At 50.6% G+C, this 19,100-nt stretch overlaps 3 gene segments (V, D, J or C); all 3 read right to left on the bottom strand.

Moving 5' to 3' along the window:
- Positions 1-300: 300 nt before the first annotated feature.
- On the bottom strand, positions 301-18,805 carry LOC118984004 (probable non-functional immunoglobulin lambda variable 11-55). The segment is given in 3 exon segments: positions 301-381; positions 18,362-18,633; positions 18,709-18,805. Coding segments are annotated over 3 exon segments (399 nt in total).
- LOC118984001 (immunoglobulin lambda variable 1-40-like) lies at positions 4,153-8,916 on the bottom strand. The segment is given in 3 exon segments: positions 4,153-4,682; positions 4,790-4,860; positions 8,895-8,916. Coding segments are annotated over 2 exon segments (420 nt in total).
- On the bottom strand, positions 11,273-11,845 carry LOC118984003 (immunoglobulin lambda variable 1-40-like). The segment is given in 2 exon segments: positions 11,273-11,649; positions 11,750-11,845. Coding segments are annotated over 2 exon segments (408 nt in total).
- Positions 18,806-19,100: the final 295 nt, after the last annotated feature.

The following is a 19,100-nucleotide window of genomic DNA, read 5'->3' as shown; positions in this document are numbered from 1 at the left end:
GACAGAAACCTGTACGTGAACAAGAATTAAATAAAAATTATATTTAAAAAAGTTTAAAAAATAATTCTTGTTGTTAATTTATTCCAGACACTGTGGGCCTGTGATCTTGGACTCTATTGTCTCCTGTGTATGTTCCTGGGATGCTCCTGCTGGCTTAGGTGACAGTCCTACGCTGTGGGGTACACTTTCCTCCTCAGGGACAGGTGTGGCCACAGAGAAGCCTCCCCTGCAAGAGCCATCACCAAAGGGAAGCTCGAAGCCAAATGCTATGGGCCCAGGGGTTTCTGTCTTACTTCCTCATCATCTGAGGCACTGTGAGTAGCTGTAGCTGCCCCCACTGCCATGATATAAAGCACAGTAATAGTCGGCCTCGTCTTCAGGCTGCAGCCCAGAGATGGTCTGGAGCCCTGCATTGGCCGAGGTGTCTTTGGATCCAGAGAAGCAGCTGGGGACCCCGGAGCCCTGGTGCTTGTCTGAGTCTGTGTGGTAGTTCAGCAGATACTGGGGAGAGTCCCCTGGGTTCTGCTGGTACCAGTGTATCCTGTATCTACCAAGGCTGAAGACACTGCTGAGGGTGCAGGTGAGTCTGGCTGTTGCTCCCGGGAATGCAGACACGGAGGGCGGCTGAGTCAGCACAGGCTGGGACAGGGAACCTGCAGAACACAGACACTTGTCAAGGGGCATGTGCCTGTGTACACTTCCTTTGAGCAAGACAGGACAAAGCTCGGTTAGTGGACTCTTCATGGCCTGTCCCTACCTACGCAGTGAGAGAGGAGCACAAGGAAGAGAGGAGTCCAGGCCATGGTGCACACAGCCCCTGAGCCCACAGTGGGGCTGGGCTGCCCAGGCCTCCTTTTCTCCCCACCCTCTGCCAGGGGAGGGGCGTTCATGCAAATGTGTGTCTTTCCAGGGGCTGCCCAGCTCCTCTCTGAGCCCTGGTGCTGCAGCTCAGCTCACACCCCAGACAGAGGGGGATGGAGGTTGGCTTCACCCCTTGAAAAATCATGGGGATCAGACAAGATCAGGTGCATTCAGGGTATGATGGCCTTACGGAGTGTAGCTGCATGAACCTCAAACACTAATTTGAGAGAACATAGGCACCCTGTGTTCATTGCCCCAGTACTTACACTCACCAAGACCTGGAGGCAGCCTAAGTGTCCTTCAGTAGTTGAGTGGATAAAACAACTAAGGGACATTTACACAATGGAATACCACTTGACCGTAAAAAAGAAGAAAATTTTGCCCTTTACAGATATATGGATGGACCTGGAGAATATTACACTTTGTGAAATAAGCCAGTCAGAGAAACACAAATACCATATGATTTCACTCACATGTAGACTCTAAGGGACAAACTGTACTCACATGGAAAATAGAGACAGACCCTTCGTTAGAGACCAAGGTGACAGCTAAGGGGGGAGGGTCAGGGGGTGGAGGGACTGAGCAAAAAGGAAACAGGACTCATGGACATGGACAACGGCAGGCAAGGTGATTGTGGGGGAAGGGGTCATTGGGGGGGACTAAATGGTAATGGAAAAATATCATTAAAGAAAGAAAAGCCTGGGGAGGCAGCACCTGCTGAGAAAACACAAAGGTCCTTGCTCAGAGGATCTGCCAGGCCAGAGAGGACCCATCTGCAGAGTAAGTCAGTGAGTTCCCGCCCCTCCCCTAGCCCCAGGCTCCATGGAATAAAGGGTCCTAACTCAGCAGCTGAGTAGGGAGCACAGGACGGTCCCACAGTGCCCCCTGTTGGTCCCAGCACACACTACTCACCATAGCCCGAAGCTCTAAGAGCCCTGCTGGTCTCTGCAGCTCAGCAGGTTACACATCATTTGGGGGGCTTCATTCCTAAAACTAGAATGACATTATGATCCAGAATTCCACTTGTGGGTATTTATCAGAAGAATACTAAAACATCTCTAAAAGACATGTGCAACCCTAGGTCCATGACAGCGTCATTATACAATAGCCAACATGTGGAAATCACCTAGTTATCCCTTCATGGGTGAATGGCTAAAGATCATGTCATACATAATATATAATGCTAAATCAATGTATAAATGAGCCTTTGAGAGAAATGAAATCTTGTCATTTGACACAACATGAATAAACCTTGGGGACATTATGCCACGTAAATAAGTCAAACAGCAAGACAGATACCATGATCTCACTTATGTGTTAATCTGATCAACTAAAAACCCCTAATAAACAAAAGATACAGAGAACAAATGGGAACAAAAGAGAACAAATGGGTTGTTGCCAGAAGGAAACCCATGTAGGGTGGGACAGAAATGAGAGAAGACGTTCAAAGGTACAAATTTTCAGTTAAAACATAAATCAGGCCCTGGTCAGGTAGCTCAGTCGGTTAGAACATGTCTCCATAAGGTAAGGCTGCGGGTTCGACCTTGTTCAGGGCACATACAAGAAGCAACCAATGAATGCCTAAACAAGTGGAACAACAGCATCCACAACTGTGTGTGTGTCTCTCTCTCAGTGTCTCTCTCCTTCTCTTTCTCCCTGTCTCTCACCCAACCCCTTCCTCACTCTCTCTCTCTAAAGTTATTTCTCCATAGAAACCATAACTATTATTTTAGAATGTTCTAGAAGCCAATATCTGGGAAAAGGCAGGCTCATCTCTGGGTACCATCATATGCAATTCCAGTCAATGGAAAAGACAATAAAACATTTAGAGTAAACTAGTGCAGAACATGCACATTTGTAAATATTTCCATATGCAATCAGACGTGCCTATGAGCCAAACCTGAATTCATGTTCCTTGTATCTGCCACTCTGACACGTCACTGCTGGGGGCATCACACCTCCTCCCCCTGGTGATAAATATCGATTTCCATTCCTGAATCAGCAGTCTGGCTCCCACCTATGCCCACCCACTCATGTGGTTATGTAATGACAGTGCACCTGTACTGCTATCTCTATCCCCTGGGAATCCACTTTGTCACCTGGAGAACAGTTTCATGTGCAGTTTCCTTTGATATTGGTCTGATTGGTGTCCCTCACTGTCACAGGTACTTCGGTCAGTAACTTTCCTCCCCATCCCAGGGCAGTGGCTCCTGTCTTCGCAGTGCCAACTGATGGGCTCCTGTCAATTCTGCATCTCCCCACGGGACCCTTAACCTCCTACACTGCATGTCATGTGCACACGTTAAGGTCTGTCGTTGTGCTTCTCAGTTTATAATGCATTTGGCAGGGTCACAGTGCCATTTAGGTGCCATTGCACTGTCATATAGAATAATTCAGTTGCTCTCCCTTTGTTTTCACCTACTCAGATTTACAACAGATGTTCACACTCTCCCTAGAGTTTTGCCTCTTCCAAAATGTGGCATCATTAGAATCATAATCTGAATCACATTGCCTTTTAAAAAGAGGCCACTTGTTGGAGAATGTCACCGCTACTCCCAGCCCGGGTGAGTCGACACACAGCTGTAACACACACTCACACTCAGCCTGTTGGTTGCTGTCGGGTTGGGGGGACTGTTAACAAAGCAGCTGTGAATATTCACATACATGTTTTTCTGTGGAGAGAAGATTTGAATTTATTTTTATCATTTATTTTATATTGTTATTGAGGTATAATTGACATACAATATTACATTAGTTTTAAGGGTACAACATTACTGTTCTATATGAATATATATTGCAAAAAATCCCACGAGAGTGAGCCTAGTTGACATCTGTCACTATACATAGATACAAATATTATCATTTCTTGTGTTGCAAATGTTTGGAGTCTGCACATTCAGCCACGTTCACACAGGCACGTTCAGAGTATCTCTGCCCTCACCCTCTGCTGTCCATGACATCACCACAACCATTCATTTTACAACTGGATGTTGGCCCCCTTTCACACCCTTTGAACAAATGGGCCACCCCCTTTATCTGCTACCTCTCCACACAACATCTTCATGTATAATGAAGGACATTATATATGAGATGCGAACAGGCTGACTCATTCTTCACACACAGCACACACAGTGCTCAGGCCCCATGGTGGGTTCAGGGGCCCAACACAATGTCTTATTTCTTTGAAGATCACAATAAAAACCGAATACAAACCAGTCTGGAAGTAAACTGTCTCCACCTTGTGGGAAAATAGACTTTCAGTTTCATTTAGTACGCTTAGTCTGGGAAAGGACTGTTGTGAGCGACTCTGAGGACAGAAAGGACAGAAAAGACAGAGCATCTTTCCATCCCAGGGAGTGTCCCTGGGGAAACCTGGGCCAGGACAGCAGCCAGAGAATGAGAAGAGGTCACAGGGCACAGGCAGAGCCTGAGCAGCAGCGGCTGCAGTGTTCACCCACCTCACAGATGCCACAGGAGTTCTTGTCTCACTTCCCCACAGGCCTGCAGCACTGTGGGAGCACCGACACTGCAATCATAGGACTCGCAGTAATAATCGGCCTCATCCTCAGCCTGCAGCCCAGTGATGGTCAGGGTGGCTGAGCTGCCAGACTTGGAGCCAGAGAATCGGTCAGGGACCCCTGAGTATCGATTACTATTACCATAGATGAGGAGTGTGGGGGCCTTTCCTGGGAGCTGTTGGTACCATTGCACAGCGTAACTCCCGATGTTGGAGCTGCTTCCAGTGCAGGAGATGGTGACCCTCTGTCCTGGGTTCCCAGACACTGAGGGCGGCTGAGTGACCACAGACTGGGCCCAGGATCCTGCAACACAACGACACACACACATGGTCATTACAGGTCTAGACACAAAGAAGAAAACACAGCATGAGTTTCCCCAGAGCCCATCCCCTGTCCCCAAATACAGTCACCTGTGCAGTAAGACAGGAAAGTGAGCAGGAGAGGGGACCAGGCCATGGTGGAGACCATCCCTGAGTCCTGCCTTCTGTGGCCCCAAGGCTGAAGCAGAGCCTCTCTCCCCTTTCTTCATACTCAGAGAGAGGCAGACCCATTTATGCAAATGTTTCCCCACCCCACCTCCTAAGCTAGTTGATTCCTCCCTGAGCCCAAACACCTGCCTTGGCCTGAGGACTGCAGGGGTGGGATTTTCTGAGACCTGTGCTTCAGGGAAGTCACATCCCTCAACTAGCTAGTCCCAGCTAGAATCACCCCAGTTCCTTCAGAAACAGCACCTGAGCGCCCTCTAGTGCCCAGGCCCAGATTCGCCATTGTGTGTGAGGACCAGAAACTCTCAGTCACAGCTTCAGACTTCCACTTTCTGTCTACTGAAAACTGCCTTAGGGCCAGGCTAACTGTTCACTCTTGTGGCCTTCCCATCATTCCAGGGCACATCAGTGATGTCCTCAGAGACCTAAGGCTGAGCCTTTCCTCACCTCCCTAGGCTGTCTGTGATCAGGAGAGATGTGGTGTCTCTAACATAAACCCTTAGAGCAGCTCAAGTCCAGAGGAGTGACGGGGCCCAGGCAGGCATGTCTCCTTCTAAGCAGGCATGTCTCCTTCTGGGCAAGACACGGGTTCCTTCCTCCCTGATTGTTGGAGGTCTCCTTCGCTGTGGGTCCCCAGCAGAACTGAGGAGAAAGGACCCCTTCTCTCTAGGGATGGGGTGGTTATGAGGAGAAAACCCTCCTGCTTACCCCTAGTGTGCAGTGCTGTGTGAATCTTTGTCATTATTCCACCTGCAGGAGACCCTCAGTCCCCACACACTCTGAGCAGCAACCCCTCCTAGGAGTCAGTTCTCAATCTCACAGTCAAAAGTTGGGCAGGACCTTGCCCTATGGCTTTGTTTGTGTCATGTCTCTATGAGTAAAAAGGGCAAACATGCAGAAAGTTTGAGGAAAAACTTTTAATTTCTATGATAGGATTTTATTAAAACAGTTCATAATTCATCACCACTCATCCACATTAAAATGCATGTATGTAATAATACATAAGTGTTGCCTCAATAAGATTGAGTTAAAATACAATCATCATAAATATTTCCAGCTATAGTGGTGACACATGATGGAGAAGCGTGGGGAATGCACTGCCTTCTGTTCTTGGCTGAAACGGTGTTACAACGTGATTCTACAACGCTTTCACTTTATGGCTATGAGCTGTGTATTGTTGTTGGACCTGCAGATTAAAAAGCTCGAGCTGGTGCCCAGAAAATCCCCTTGAAGGGCTTCCTTTCTCTCTGTGAATTTCAGACCCTTCCCTGTAACAGACAAAGCCACACAGACAGCGCCTCCGGGACAGAGCGGTGTTGGTTTCAGGCTTGTCTCTGGGGTGGGCACAGCTTCAGTCCCTGACACTTGTGTCCAGAACTTTCACAATAAACCAACTGCCCAGGCTGGTGTTGCTCAGTGGATTGAGCATGGGATTGAGAACCAAAGGGTCTCTGGTTAGATTCCCAGTCAGGGCACACGCCTGGTTTGCAGGCCAGGTCCCCAGTGGGGGGCACTTGAGAGGCAACCATGCACTGATACTTCTTTCCTTTCCTTCCCCTCTCTCTAGAAATAAATAAAAAAATCTTAAAAGGAAATTGTTTACTGCGCATCCTAATGACAACCACCGAAAGCCAAATGGTCCCACAAGTTTCTGACAATGATCCCTTGTCTGAGTCATGAAAATGTACAAGGACATAAGGAAGACTATCCTGTAAGTCACAGGCATTTTTGAGAAAGAAGGGTTGAGAAAGAAGGTGTTGAGCCTGGCTAGAGTTGCCCCAGTTGGTGACTGAGTGAGGGACAGCCCAGCCCTGAGAGCACCGAGAGGTCGTATCTCACGTCCCCACACACTGTAAGCACCCTGTGAACAGCTCTGAGGCTTCTGTCCCACAGTAAATGCAACCATCAGCCTGGTGCGCTGCCTGCAGCCCAGAGACGGTGGGGAGGGCTGAGCTGCTGACCAGGTCAGAGACCCCCCAGGATGCTGAGCATCAGACTCATCCCAGGAGAGCAGGGGTCCTGGGCATTTCCTGGATGACCTGGTAACAGGACCTGGTGACACCCCTCTCTCTGGTGATTCCTGCTGAGGGAGATTCTGCCTCCTGAGGATTCTGACCCTGAGGATGCCAGGTCTGCACAGCTGAGCCCTGACATTTGGAGGGACAGAGAACCTGAGACCAGCAGAGTCCGGGATAATGTACACGCAGGGAGAGGGGAGAGCTGAGTGTGTGTGTGAGAGTGTGTTCATGTGTGTGATGGGCACTGACCTGTGGATCAGACACTATCTTTATGCAAACAGTGTAGAATCGTGTCCCAGAGTGACAGGAGACAGAGAGGTGTGTGTCCAATGTGCCCTCAGGGAGCTGTTTCCTCAGAGATCAAGCATGAGGACAAGTTTGACATCCCGTCATTTTTTTTTTCTGTCCCCTGAGGTTGGTTAACAGAGGAAAGCCATACCTTGGGCCATTCTCTGAGACATCCCAGTTCCTGGAGCCTGGAACTGAGGAAGACCATTCTCCTTGATAAAATTAAGGCGAGAAGGAGGAATTGGTGCAGATTAGCTCCGATAACAACTGTGTTAATCACAAGTCAACGTCTTGTGGGGTGAGTGAAATCTGACAATGTTCTTTCTGCAGGGACAGACCCGGGCCGTGGGGACTTCAAGTCTCAGGAAATACAGGACAGGGGTGAGCACACAGCCCCTTCCCTCTGCCCTGACGTCACAGCCAGGCCCACAGTGGCATGTGGCTTCAAATGTCTCCCTGGGGTGGCTGAGAAGAGATTGTTGACTTTTATCTTGTCAAAGAGCTGACACGTGGCACTTCAGCAACCTGAGACAAAGGTTCATGTGGTGGGTTAGTCCCATTGGTCTGAGGAAACCAGTGTTCTTGGGAGGAAGTGAAGTGTGGCATGTACTGAAATGGGATATTCAATCCCCTCTTTGTTCATGATGTGAGACTGACCTTGTGCAGAGCCTTAGTGTGTCTGATGGAGGAATGATAAATGCATCCAGAGCTTATCTCTGTAAATACTCAAACTTTGGGTGAAAACTTCATTTTTTGGTATAAACAATAATTGTGTTGTCATAGTAAAGACATTGAGTGCAGTAGGGAGTGAAAAAGAAGTTTAAGTTATAAATGGGAATAATGTTAAAAGAAATTTTATGCCAGTCTCATTTTTGTTAAGTTTCCTCCCTAGAAATAGATGCCAGGAGAATGGAAAGTACACAAGAAACTGTTCCTTTCTATGGAAAACCCAAGGTGAGACAGAGTTAACATCTTAAGAGCCAGAGGAAGAAATTGGGCGGGGGGAGGAGGTGATGGAAGAGGACACAGAAGGACAGGTGTGGGGGCAGAATTTAAAGGATGAAGACAGGTCTTCTAGACAAGGTCACAGAGGTGACTCTCAGGCCCCAGTTACTGGCCAAATGAACACAGGAAGCAGCTGGCCCATCAGAGGAGCAGGGTCGGCCCAGGGAGGCCCCATTTTAAGAGGGACAGCAGGTTCTTATCTCACTTCCCCATGGCCCTGCAGCTCTGTGAAAGCATTGAGCCTGTTGGCCCATATGAAGCAGTAATAATGGGACTTGTCCTGAGCCTGGAGACCAGTGATGTCCACGGGGGCTGAGTTACCAGGCTTGGAGCCAGAGAATCAATTGGTCAGGGAAGCCACAGGGTCAATTGCCATAATCATAGAGGAGCAGCTTGGGGGCCATTCCTGGGAGCTGTTGGCACCAGGACCCACATTTCCAAACCTGATGTTGGAGCTGCTTCCAGTAAAAAATATGGTGACCCTCTGGCCCAGGTGACCAGCCAGAGAGGGCAGCTGAGTCAGCAGAGACTGGGCCCAGGATTCTGGAAGAGGGACAGAAAGGGAGATTATAATTCTAGAGACAAGAGTAGGAAGCAGAGCCCATGTGTCTTTCCAAGGTCACTTTCCCTGCCCCCACATGCAGTCACCTGGGCAGTAGGTGATGAGGACGAGCAGAAGTGGGGACCAGGCCATGGTGGAGACAATCCCTGAGTCCTGCCTTCTGTGGCCCCACAGCTGAAGCAAGGGATCCCCACAGGTCTCTCTTCTCCACTTCATACTCTGAGAGAGGGAGGACCCACTCATGCAAATGAGATCCCCCCATTTCTGAGCCCTTAATGGTCCTGGGTTCAGGACCCTCTTTCTGACATCAGAAAGGTGGGCAGGGTTAAGGTTTTGTGAAGCACAGAGCATGGGAGGTTCACAGCTGTGAGTCTTGAGCAGAGGGCACCTTCCTTGCCCATTAGTCCCAGCTCTCATCTTTCCCAGACCTCTCAGAAGCAAGCTCTGAGCGCCCCCTGGTGTTCAGACAGAGACACATGATATGGTGAGCACAGAAAGCTTCTACTGCCCCCTCCTCTGCCCCTGTCCTCCTGCCTTAGAGCCAGGCCAGGTGAGCCCTCAGGTAGCTTCGTCATTATCTCAGGGCAGACATTTTGCTCTACACAGACACCCCAGGGTGGGTGTATCCATGTCCTCCTCGGCTGTTCCGTGGTCAGGACAGAGGTCCCATGTCATATGCAAACTTCTCCGAGATCAGGAACAAGTCCGGAGAAGTGAGCGCCCCCATAACTCACGTGTTGGACACACATTTTTCCTTATGTTGACCACTACTTTGTGGCCAGAGCTCTATTCCTTGTGGTTCCCCCCACAGCCCTGAGAAGATGGAGCCCTTCTGTCCAGGGCTTGGGAGGTGGAGAAAGGAAGCCCCTGTGGATGCCCAGTGGGGGTGGTGTGGGACCCTCCCTGTCTGTCGGTATCTCCACCTGGAGCGAGGGAGCCCCACACTGAGAGCGTGGTTCACTCTGAGACTCTGTGTCCAGATCACCACCATCCGTCCTCAGGGGCCGCACAGCGTGACCTTGTCTGATCCTTTTCCATATGATTAAAGACGGCAAATGTGCACGAGGTTCCAGAATGAAATGACTTTAACACTCAAACTCTTTCCTAGGGGATGGTTAAAACTGTGTGTGCACATCTGTTGAGAATGGTATAGGACCAATATCTGGCAAAAGGCGGACTCATCACTCTGGGGGCCAACACTTTCTAGTCTGTGAAAGGACAGAGCAATGGAACACACATGAGGACAGCGATGCAGGAACACGCACATTGATAAATACTCCTACGTGCCATCTTCTGTCTCCATGACACTGAACATGAGTTCCCACTGCTCTCTGCAGCTCTAACATGTCACGACTGAAATCAGTCAGGCTCCTCCCCTGGTGATGAGTGTCAATCTCCATTAATAAGAAGACCAGTCTGGCTCCCACCTGTGCCCACCCACTTACGTGATTACGTAACGACAGTGCACAGCACAGCCACACCTGCCCTGTGACCTGTACCCCCTGGGAATATACTTTGTCACCTGGAGCACAGTTTTATGTGCAGTTTCCTTTGCTGTTAGTGTGACAGGTGCCCTCACTGTCACAGGTACTTTGATCAATAGATTTCCTTCCCATTCCCCCCAGGGTGGTGGCTCATGCCTTCACAGTGCAAACTGATGGGTCACTGTCACCGTCTACATTCCACCATGGGACCCTCAACCTCCTAAATAACATTTCATGTGCACATATTAAGATCTGTCATTATGCTGTATGGTCTCAATAAATATGATGAAGCTGTAGGGTCATTTAAGTGCCATTTAAGTGCTAGGAGAATGGAAAGTACACAGGAAACTGTTCCTTTCTGTGGAAAACCCAAGGTGAGACAGAGTTAACATCTTAAGAACCAGAGGAAGAAATCGGGCAGGGGGAGGAGGTGATGGAAGAGGACACAGAAGGACAGGTGTGGGGGTAGAATTTAAAGGATGAGGGCAGGTCTTCTAGACAAGGTCACAGAGGTGACTCTCAGGCCCCAGTTAATCTCCAAATGAAGAAAGGAAGCAGCTGGCCCATCAGAGGAGCAGGATCTTCCCAAGCAGGCCCCATTTTAAGAGGGACAGCAGGTTCTTATCTCACTTCCCCATGGCCCTGCAGCTCTGTGAAAGACAAGTAAATGCCAGGAGAATGGAAAGTACATTATTCTACTATTCTGTAGAATAATTCCATTGCTTGCAAAGAAAGAATTCATGTTTACATAGTCAATTCTTCTTCTTCTAACACCCAACTTGCAAGAGATGACCCTACTCACTCTACAGTTCTGCCTCTTCCAAAATGTGAAAAATTTGAGTCACACTGGGAATTAAAATCCCTTTTCAAAAACAGGCCACTTGTTGAAGAACCCGTAATTTGGTAAAGTGCTGGTGTGACTTTGAGGACAAGAAGGAAACAAGTGTCCTTCAATGCCAGGCAGTGTCCCTGGGGGAACCTGGGCCCAGGACAGCAGGAGAGAAGGAGCAGAAGTCACAGGGCACAGGCTGAGCCTGAGCAGCAGCAGCTGCAGTGTTCACCCAGCTCACAGAGGACACAGGGGTTCTTGTCTCACTTCCCCACAGGCCTGCAGCACTGTGTGAGCACTGACACTGCTGTCCCTTGCTGCACAGTAATAATCAGCCTCGTCCTCAGCCTGGAGCCCAGTGATGGTCAGGGTGGCTGAGCTGCCAGACTTGGAGCCAGAGAATCGGTCAGGGACCCCTGAGTATCGATTGCTATTACCATAGATGAGGAGTGTGGGAGCCTTTTGTGGGAGCTGTTGGTACCAGTTCACATAGTAACTCCCGATGTTGGAGCTGCTTCCAGTGCAGGAGATGGTGACCCTCTGTCCAGGGTTCCCAGATATGGAGGCCGGCTGAGTCAGCACGGACTGGGCCCAGGATCCTAGAAGAGGGAGACACACAGAGATGGTGATCAGAACTCCAGAGACAGGAGTAGAAACCCATCTTCAGAGCACACTTGCCCAGTCCCTTTATCCAGTCACCTGTGCAGTGAGCCAGGAGGGTGAGTAGGAGAGGGGACCAGGCCATCTTGGAGACAATCCCAGAGCCCTGCCTTCTGTGGCCCCACAGCTGAAGCAGAGCTTCCCCCAAACCTCTCCCCTCCCCTCTTTAAACTCTGAAAGAGGGAGGGCCCACTCATGCAAATGAGACAACCCCCACCACAGCTATATTATTCCCCCCTGGGCCCAGACTAGGTGCCCCTCCCTGAGGAGGCCATTGTTTGCTGGGTGCGGTTGTATGAGGCCCATGGGTGGGGGAAGTCACAGCTGGTAGCCCAGGACAGCGGGCACTAGGCAGAGCCAGTGCCCTCTAGGAGGTTGCTAACAGCTCAAAACAACCCTGGTCTCTCAAAACAACACCCAAGCGCCCTCTAGTGTTCAGCATCAGGCACAGCATTTTTTGACCTGATGCCCAAAACCCATCAGAAACAACCTCTGCATCCCAGGGCGCTCTGTCCACTGAACCCTGCATTAGGTACAGGCCAGGCATCCCCTCTAGTTGCCGCCCTATCACCTCAGGGCATTTTGTGCTCTACTGAGCATTCTCTGGTTACGTCTGTCTTCAGCTCCCTTGTGACTGTTCAGTGTTCAGGACTGTGGTGGTGTCTCTCACACAAACTCTTAGACCAGTATCAAGTCGAGAGCAGTGACCAGCCCCAGGCAGGCATGTCCCCTTCTGTGAAGGACATGGGTTCCTTCTTCCCTGGGTGATAGAGGTCTCCTTCTCTGTGGGCCCCCAGAAGAACTGAGGAGGAAAGGCCCCTTCTCTCTAGGGAAGGGGGGGGGTTGTGTGGGGAAACCCTCCTGCTCACTCCTAGTGTGCAACGCTGTGTGAATCTTTGTCTGTCATTATCCCACCTTCAGAAGACCCTCATTCCCCACACACTGTGAGCAGTGATCCCTCCTGGGAGTCTGTCCTCAAGTTCACAGTCAAAAGTTGGCACTGCATGACTTTGTTTTCTGGCTTGTAATATTTACCAACTTTACATGCACATTGCACATGAACTGCATCGCACTGCATGGGAACGACAGTCAGTAGTTCAGAAACACCCCTCACCACCAGGAGCGTGCTCACAAGGCATGAATGGGCAAGTCTGGGTTTCAGAATCACCGCTGTATTTAGTTAATAACAACAGCATCTCGTCACAAACCGCAGCCCGGTCCAGGCCTTTCTGCTTCTCTCACCTTCTCTGATGGGTCCTGAAGGAGGAAAAGCAGCATCATGGTCTTATTTGTTCTGTGCCAAAGACTTGACCGTCTCTGTGATGGGGACAGCGCAGTGTGACTTAGGTCCTTGTCCCAGACCCAAGCAGTCCCTGCCAAACCCCCGTGGGCAGAAGTGCACTTGACGGCCACGTGTGCAGCCTCCTGATGCTCACCAGCACTTTCCACCCGAGCCTCGGCCTGTAGGGCTGTGACCAGGCTGGGGTGTCATCAGAACATTCCAGTGTGAATATGGGACTGGATCGAAGTCCATAGATCATGTAAGGGCCTCCGAACTATGGGTCCTGAGGGACAAGTGACTATAGGGAAGGCTCCTGGGTCTAGTGTCAGACACAGGGTGAGGTGGGTCTATGGACCTGGCTGGGGTTCCAATGGAAGACTTGCATCTCATTCTCCTCTTGGGCTGGTGCCTTGGCTTAGCGTGGAATCCCTGCAAATCTCAAAGGGATCGTCACCCCTGTTCCTTCCTGTTCTGTCCCCCTACAGGAGCCCAGAGGTGTCATGAGAATGAGCGACCAAGTCTGGAGACAAAGGAACAGTCAGGGATCTTGAGGGTTCAGGACACCAATGTGACTGTTTGGGACTCCTCTTTGTGGAAACCACCACAACCTCTGGGAATGTTGGTTCTGGGAGCCATTGGGGCCTGGAACCAGGGAGCCATTGGGTCCTGGACCCAGTGTAACTTGACTCAGTGGCTCCTTCCAGGGCACACGGAGCTGACATTTCAAGCATGGGGCGGGGTGGGGGGCAGTCAACTGGGGCAGTGCAGACCACCCACAGGGCCCTGGAAGGGATCACCTGGCACATCTGAGGAGCAGCCCAGGCCTGAGAAGGCACAGTGACACTGCCTGCTGTCAGTCAGTGGAGTTTGCGACACACCGATGCCATAACAGCAAGGAACTTGTACTGTCCCCACTGCTGACACCACCCAAGGGCCTTCTCAAGGGGAGGAGTTTAAATCAGTAATAACGTGAAAAGGAAAAGTGCTCCTATAACCTTCCTGCTCAGTGCTGACAGTTCACTGTGTTTGTGTGGAAGAAGGTATTTCACAGGACGTTCAAATTTTCTTTTTCAATGATTGTTGAATAATGTATTCATTTTTCTACAGACATTGTCAACATTTTTTTAAATATTGGGACCAGAGTAATATATGTCATGAATTACTCTTTAAATTATACACTATTCTTATTGATTGTAGACTGAAAATGGTTAAATTATTGCCAAATAAACTATCAATTCAGTCTCTAGACTCCTATTTACAGGTGGTAGTTTCCATCACTTTAAACTTAAATTGACTCCTTGCCTCCAAATATTTTCCTTTTCCTTGCTTCTGTTACAGATTGGACACATACACGGTCACATATGTCACAGTGGCTGTGTCCACAGCCAGCGTGAGAGCCCTGGATTCCAGGGCAACAAAGCTGCCCTGTGAGCTTCAGGACCAACACCCCCGGATGGAAGATGCACAGTAGTCAGTACGACAAGGAGGTGCTCTTCATTTCCCCACGTCCACACCTCCTTCTACAGAATCAGCAAGTTAATGCAAGTGGCAGCTACTTAAACGTTTATGGGAAATGTCACATGTGTTTTTCTCCTACTTAAGGCTGCTGTAATTTTAAAATAAACAGCCAAAAAAGTTCCCTTTGAAACAAATATACTCCTTTCATCCCATGATGAATCTCCACTTGTGTGTGTCTTTGGTTTATGACAAACCTTCACAGTCACTCACTTCTCATATTCTATTCCCAACATCTGTGGTGGAGCCTTTTTCTTTCACTTTGAGAAATATGCAAGAAGCAGACAGGCCTCACGAAGGGCCTCCAGTAACAACATGGTGAGGACAATTAGCTCCATTTGCCACACGAACGGTCACAGATCTCCTCTGCTCTGTGTGACGAGCCCACACACTGACATACAGCTCAGCTGGAGGATGAGGGCGCACACAGCCATGAGGTCGAGAGTCTACAGGCACCAAGGCCCTGCCCTCCCCCCAGCTGAGCTGATCCATGAGACTCACAGCAGCCATCCCCGCCTTCCTGGGCCTGCAGGGACCCCGTCCTCACAGGGAGCCCAGAGTCTGAGGGCAGGTGCTGATGGGGAGCAGTGTGTGCAGAGAAGAGGGTCAGGCCCAGGATGCCAGGGGGTGGGGATGGCTCGTGGCCTCAGGAGGACAGAAAGAGTCCACACACGGGGACTGGTGCTGATGGGAAAGGTCCTCACATCTGTGGGCTCCTGACAGAAACGATATGAGACTGTTGGATCCCTTGTGTCAGACTCTGGCAGGTTCCTCCCTCCTGAGCTGAGGACATTGGCATCAGCCTCCCACTGACTCCTCCACTGCTTCTCCAGGAGGAACCTGTGTCCCCAGATAAAGTATCTGCCTGGCAGAGTGAACAGGTGGGAAAGTGAAATCAGAAAGGGTTCAGTTCTCCTCAAAACTAGAGATACTGGGAAAGTCTTCAGATCCTCAGAGGGTGGTCATAGACAGGACAACCGAGTCACTTCTGATGTGAAGTTAGAGGAAGGGACGTGACCAACGATGGTGGGACCACAGAGGGAGGGGGAGAGTGGCATCTTCAGTCCTCACAGCTGGAACACACTGATGAGAACATTTTCTATCGGCTCCTATACATCAGTCTCTTCTTGGGACTGGATGTAAAACATGACTGTGAAGCATTCCTTGACAAACCTGAAGCCACAATTTCCATCGCAAAAGGCTCTGAGACAGATGACCCAGGTCGCCTACTCCAGGGCTGCTGCTGTCCTCGAGCCACACTGTGGCTCCACGTCTGTGGTGCTGCTGCTTCGACAATAGGTGACCTTGTTCCTGAGACCAGGCCCCACATGGTGGGTGAATGAGCCAGCACAGCCCACAGGCAGGAACCTGGAAGACATAAATAAAGAGGGACTGAGATGTGGGGCCCCTGCTTCTTTATCCCCAGCTTCACTCCAGTGAGAACCAACATTTCCAGAGGTTGTGGTGGTTTCCATGGGCTCAGAGCATTGATGAGATTTCAGGACCTATATGTGTTAGAATCACTGTGTTGACTTCTTGCTGCTGCCTCTGCCAGGACAGTCACCCTTGACTGTCTGTCCTGGGTCCCGGGCCCTGAAGGAGGCTGGAGGAGCAGGGAGAGATGCACGGACCTGTGTGCACAGGGCTGGGACCACACTGCTCAGGGGACAGACTGGGGCAGGAAGCCCGAGGGAGCGTGAGCATCAGGGAGCTTCACCTGCATCAGGTGTGATGAGTGAGGGGAAGGGGGGTCCAGGACGTGGGGGAGACAACCTGAGCCCGGATCTGGACCCTGGAACTAGCCTCCCACCCACAACCCCCTCCGCAGTCCATGTACTGGGAGACCTTGCAGTTAGGTTTTCCTTCCATTTGGGAGAAACTGTTGTCTTAAGCACACTGAGAATTTTGAACCACAAACCAGGATATGTACTTCAGTTTAAATTTCTTGCCATGTTTTCTAACTTTCACTGTATCAGACTATCCTCTCTCACAGATTTACCCTTAAGTATTTCACATGTACGCTGTTAGGAATAAGTACTGACAAGGAACAATTGCGTTCTGGATCCTGCTCCAAGGAAAGCCAGATTGGTGAGACAGGAACTGGTGTAAAAGACGGAGGTTTGTTTAGGTGCCCTGTGAACTCCCCAGTATCCTGTGAGGGCCCCCATCAGGCTTTATTGGGGACATTTATAGCAGTGGGCTCAGCAAATCCACAGCCCTTCCACACTCTCCTGAGCCTCATGAGAAGCAGACGTTGTCACAGCCAGGGGCAGCTGGATGGATTTGGGGTCTTGCTCCTGGAGAAGCACCCCGTCCCACCTCCAAGAGGCTGTGTCTGTGATAATGACGTGGGTGAGAGGTGTTGGAAGGAGACCGGACAGAGGAGAGTCAGCAGCAGCTCAGGGAGCTGCAGGGCTTGGACTCAAACCTGTGTCCATGGCACCTGGGGACTCGAGAGAGTGAGATCCCTGGGGGAGGCCCAGATGGCATTCCCAGCGAGTTCAGGGCAGGCCACACTGAGAGGGACATTTGAGCCACTACAGAGAGTTGTTTTACATAAGTAGGATCCAAAGCCACACAAATAGCCAAACCTGTCCTAGGGGATGGGGAAGAGGAACAGGAATGTGTTCCTGGGGAACGATTTCCAGGAGCCCCTGAGCTACTGACTTGTGCAGAGACAAGGGTGAAGAGAGGAAGACTCAAGGACAGAGTACGATTGTCCCAGACAGGAAGAGTTGGCTTCCTGACCCATTGCTGTGTGGCATAACTCCCCCACACATTTCTGGTCCTCATTCAAATGTTTTATTTGGTGCATCTTTTCCAACTGAGTGTCCCCAAACTCTGTATGTGTCCAGCCTCACAGACATCTGGGCATGACCCTTCTCACAGTGGGATGAAGAGAAAGGTTGAGATTACAGATCCTGCATTAGTGATGCAGGAGCCCCCTTTTTAAATCCTCACCTGAGTGTGTTTATGGATTTGAGAGACAGAGGAAGGGGGAGAGAGAGAGAGAGAAAGAGAGAGAGAGACACTAATATGAAGAAGAAATAACAGATTTATTACCTCTCATGTGATCAAACCTGCAACCTAGTCTGTGCCCTGACCGGAATCAGCCCTGCAAGTTTCTGGTGCACAGGATGGTGCTCCCCCCAACTGAGCCACCTGGGCAGGACCTGAGGAAGCCTTTTGCTGACATCCTGGTGAGCACAGAGAGGTCACACACAATCATATTTCAGTGTGGATGACATTCTGTTAGCTCAGAATCTCTGGAGCCAGAGAAACCCGCTTCCCCTGAGACCCAGGAGGAAAGAAGAGGTCTCAGAAACAGGCCACAGTGGGCACAGGCAGATGGAATGTAAACTCGCTCTTTCCTGTCAGCAGCAGTTTCCTGGGAGGTGCACCTGGGATACACTTGACCCCTGACAAACCAGAATCCCGTAGCCCACTCAGGCCTCTGATCTAGGCCTGGACCCTGGTGGGCACTGGTGGGTTCAACCCCCTCCTTCCTAGTCTATCATGCCCCTGTAGTATTACATAGCCCTGAGACCTAATTTAGGCCCGTGTAGACATGACCAGGCTGAAAAGATATCAACAATGGAAAAATAAAATGTTTAACTATCGACAATAAGAAAATAGTTGTGCAGCCATGGGTATTAGGAAACGAGTTACCCACTAAAAAGTGACAACGAATGCCACCTGAGTGTGACTTGGTCCCAGACAGATAAGCAGTGACACCCACAGGCAGAAAGAGCACAGGGAGGTTTCTGTCTCACTTCCCCGTGACTCTGGAGCACTGTGGAAGTATCACCACTGCTGTCCCATGCAGCACAGTAATAGTCGGCCTCGTCCTCAGCCTGCAGCCCTGAGATGACCAGATGTGCAGCGTTGGTTGAGGTGTCTTTGGATCCGGAGACATGACTGGGAACTCCAGGTCCCAGCTGCTTGCTTGAGTCTGAGGAGTAGTACAGGAAAAACCGGGGAGCGCTCCCTGGCTTCTGCTGGTACCAGTATATGCTTTTACCACCAACACTGAGGTCTCTGCTGAGGGTGCAGGTGAGTCTGGCTGTGGCTCCAGGAGATGCAGACACAGAGGGCGGCTGAGTCAGCACAGACTGGGAGAGGGAACCTGCAGAAACAGACACATGGGAGTGAACAGAAGGTCAGGGTGCAAGTGCTGTGGGTCTCTGGGGCCCGTCCCTACCTGTGCAGTGACAGAACAGCAGGAGGAGCACGGGGGCCCAGGCCATGGTGAGCAGGCTGCTCCTCAGTCCACACAGCTGGGGCTGGGCTGCCCAGGCCTCTCTTATCCCCTCCCAGCTGGCTCCATGGAGGAGGGGCTGTTCATGCAAATGAGTCCCCATCCCCTGCATTTTTCCCAGGGTCTCCCTCAATGTCTGGAGCTCTTGCTGTGGGAGGCCAGCCTGACACACTAGTTTTCCCCTGGGTAAGGCTGGGAGCAAGTAGTTCTGGGACAACACAGAGGGCCATTCGAAGGGAGCTGCGGGTCCAGAAAGGAAATGCCCCACCCTGTCCTCACAGGAATCAAAGGGTCCAGCACTGAGGGCTCCTGTCCCTAGAGAACTGCCTGGCCAG

The sequence above is a fragment of the Sturnira hondurensis genome, unplaced genomic scaffold (genome assembly GCF_014824575.4).
Source record: "Sturnira hondurensis isolate 20B ecotype Veracruz unplaced genomic scaffold, ASM1482457v3 Scaffold0003161, whole genome shotgun sequence".
In the NCBI taxonomy this organism is placed as follows: domain Eukaryota; kingdom Metazoa; phylum Chordata; class Mammalia; order Chiroptera; family Phyllostomidae; genus Sturnira; species Sturnira hondurensis.
The sequence above is the reverse complement of the archived record's forward strand: the minus strand, read 5'-3'. Positions and strand labels throughout refer to the sequence as shown.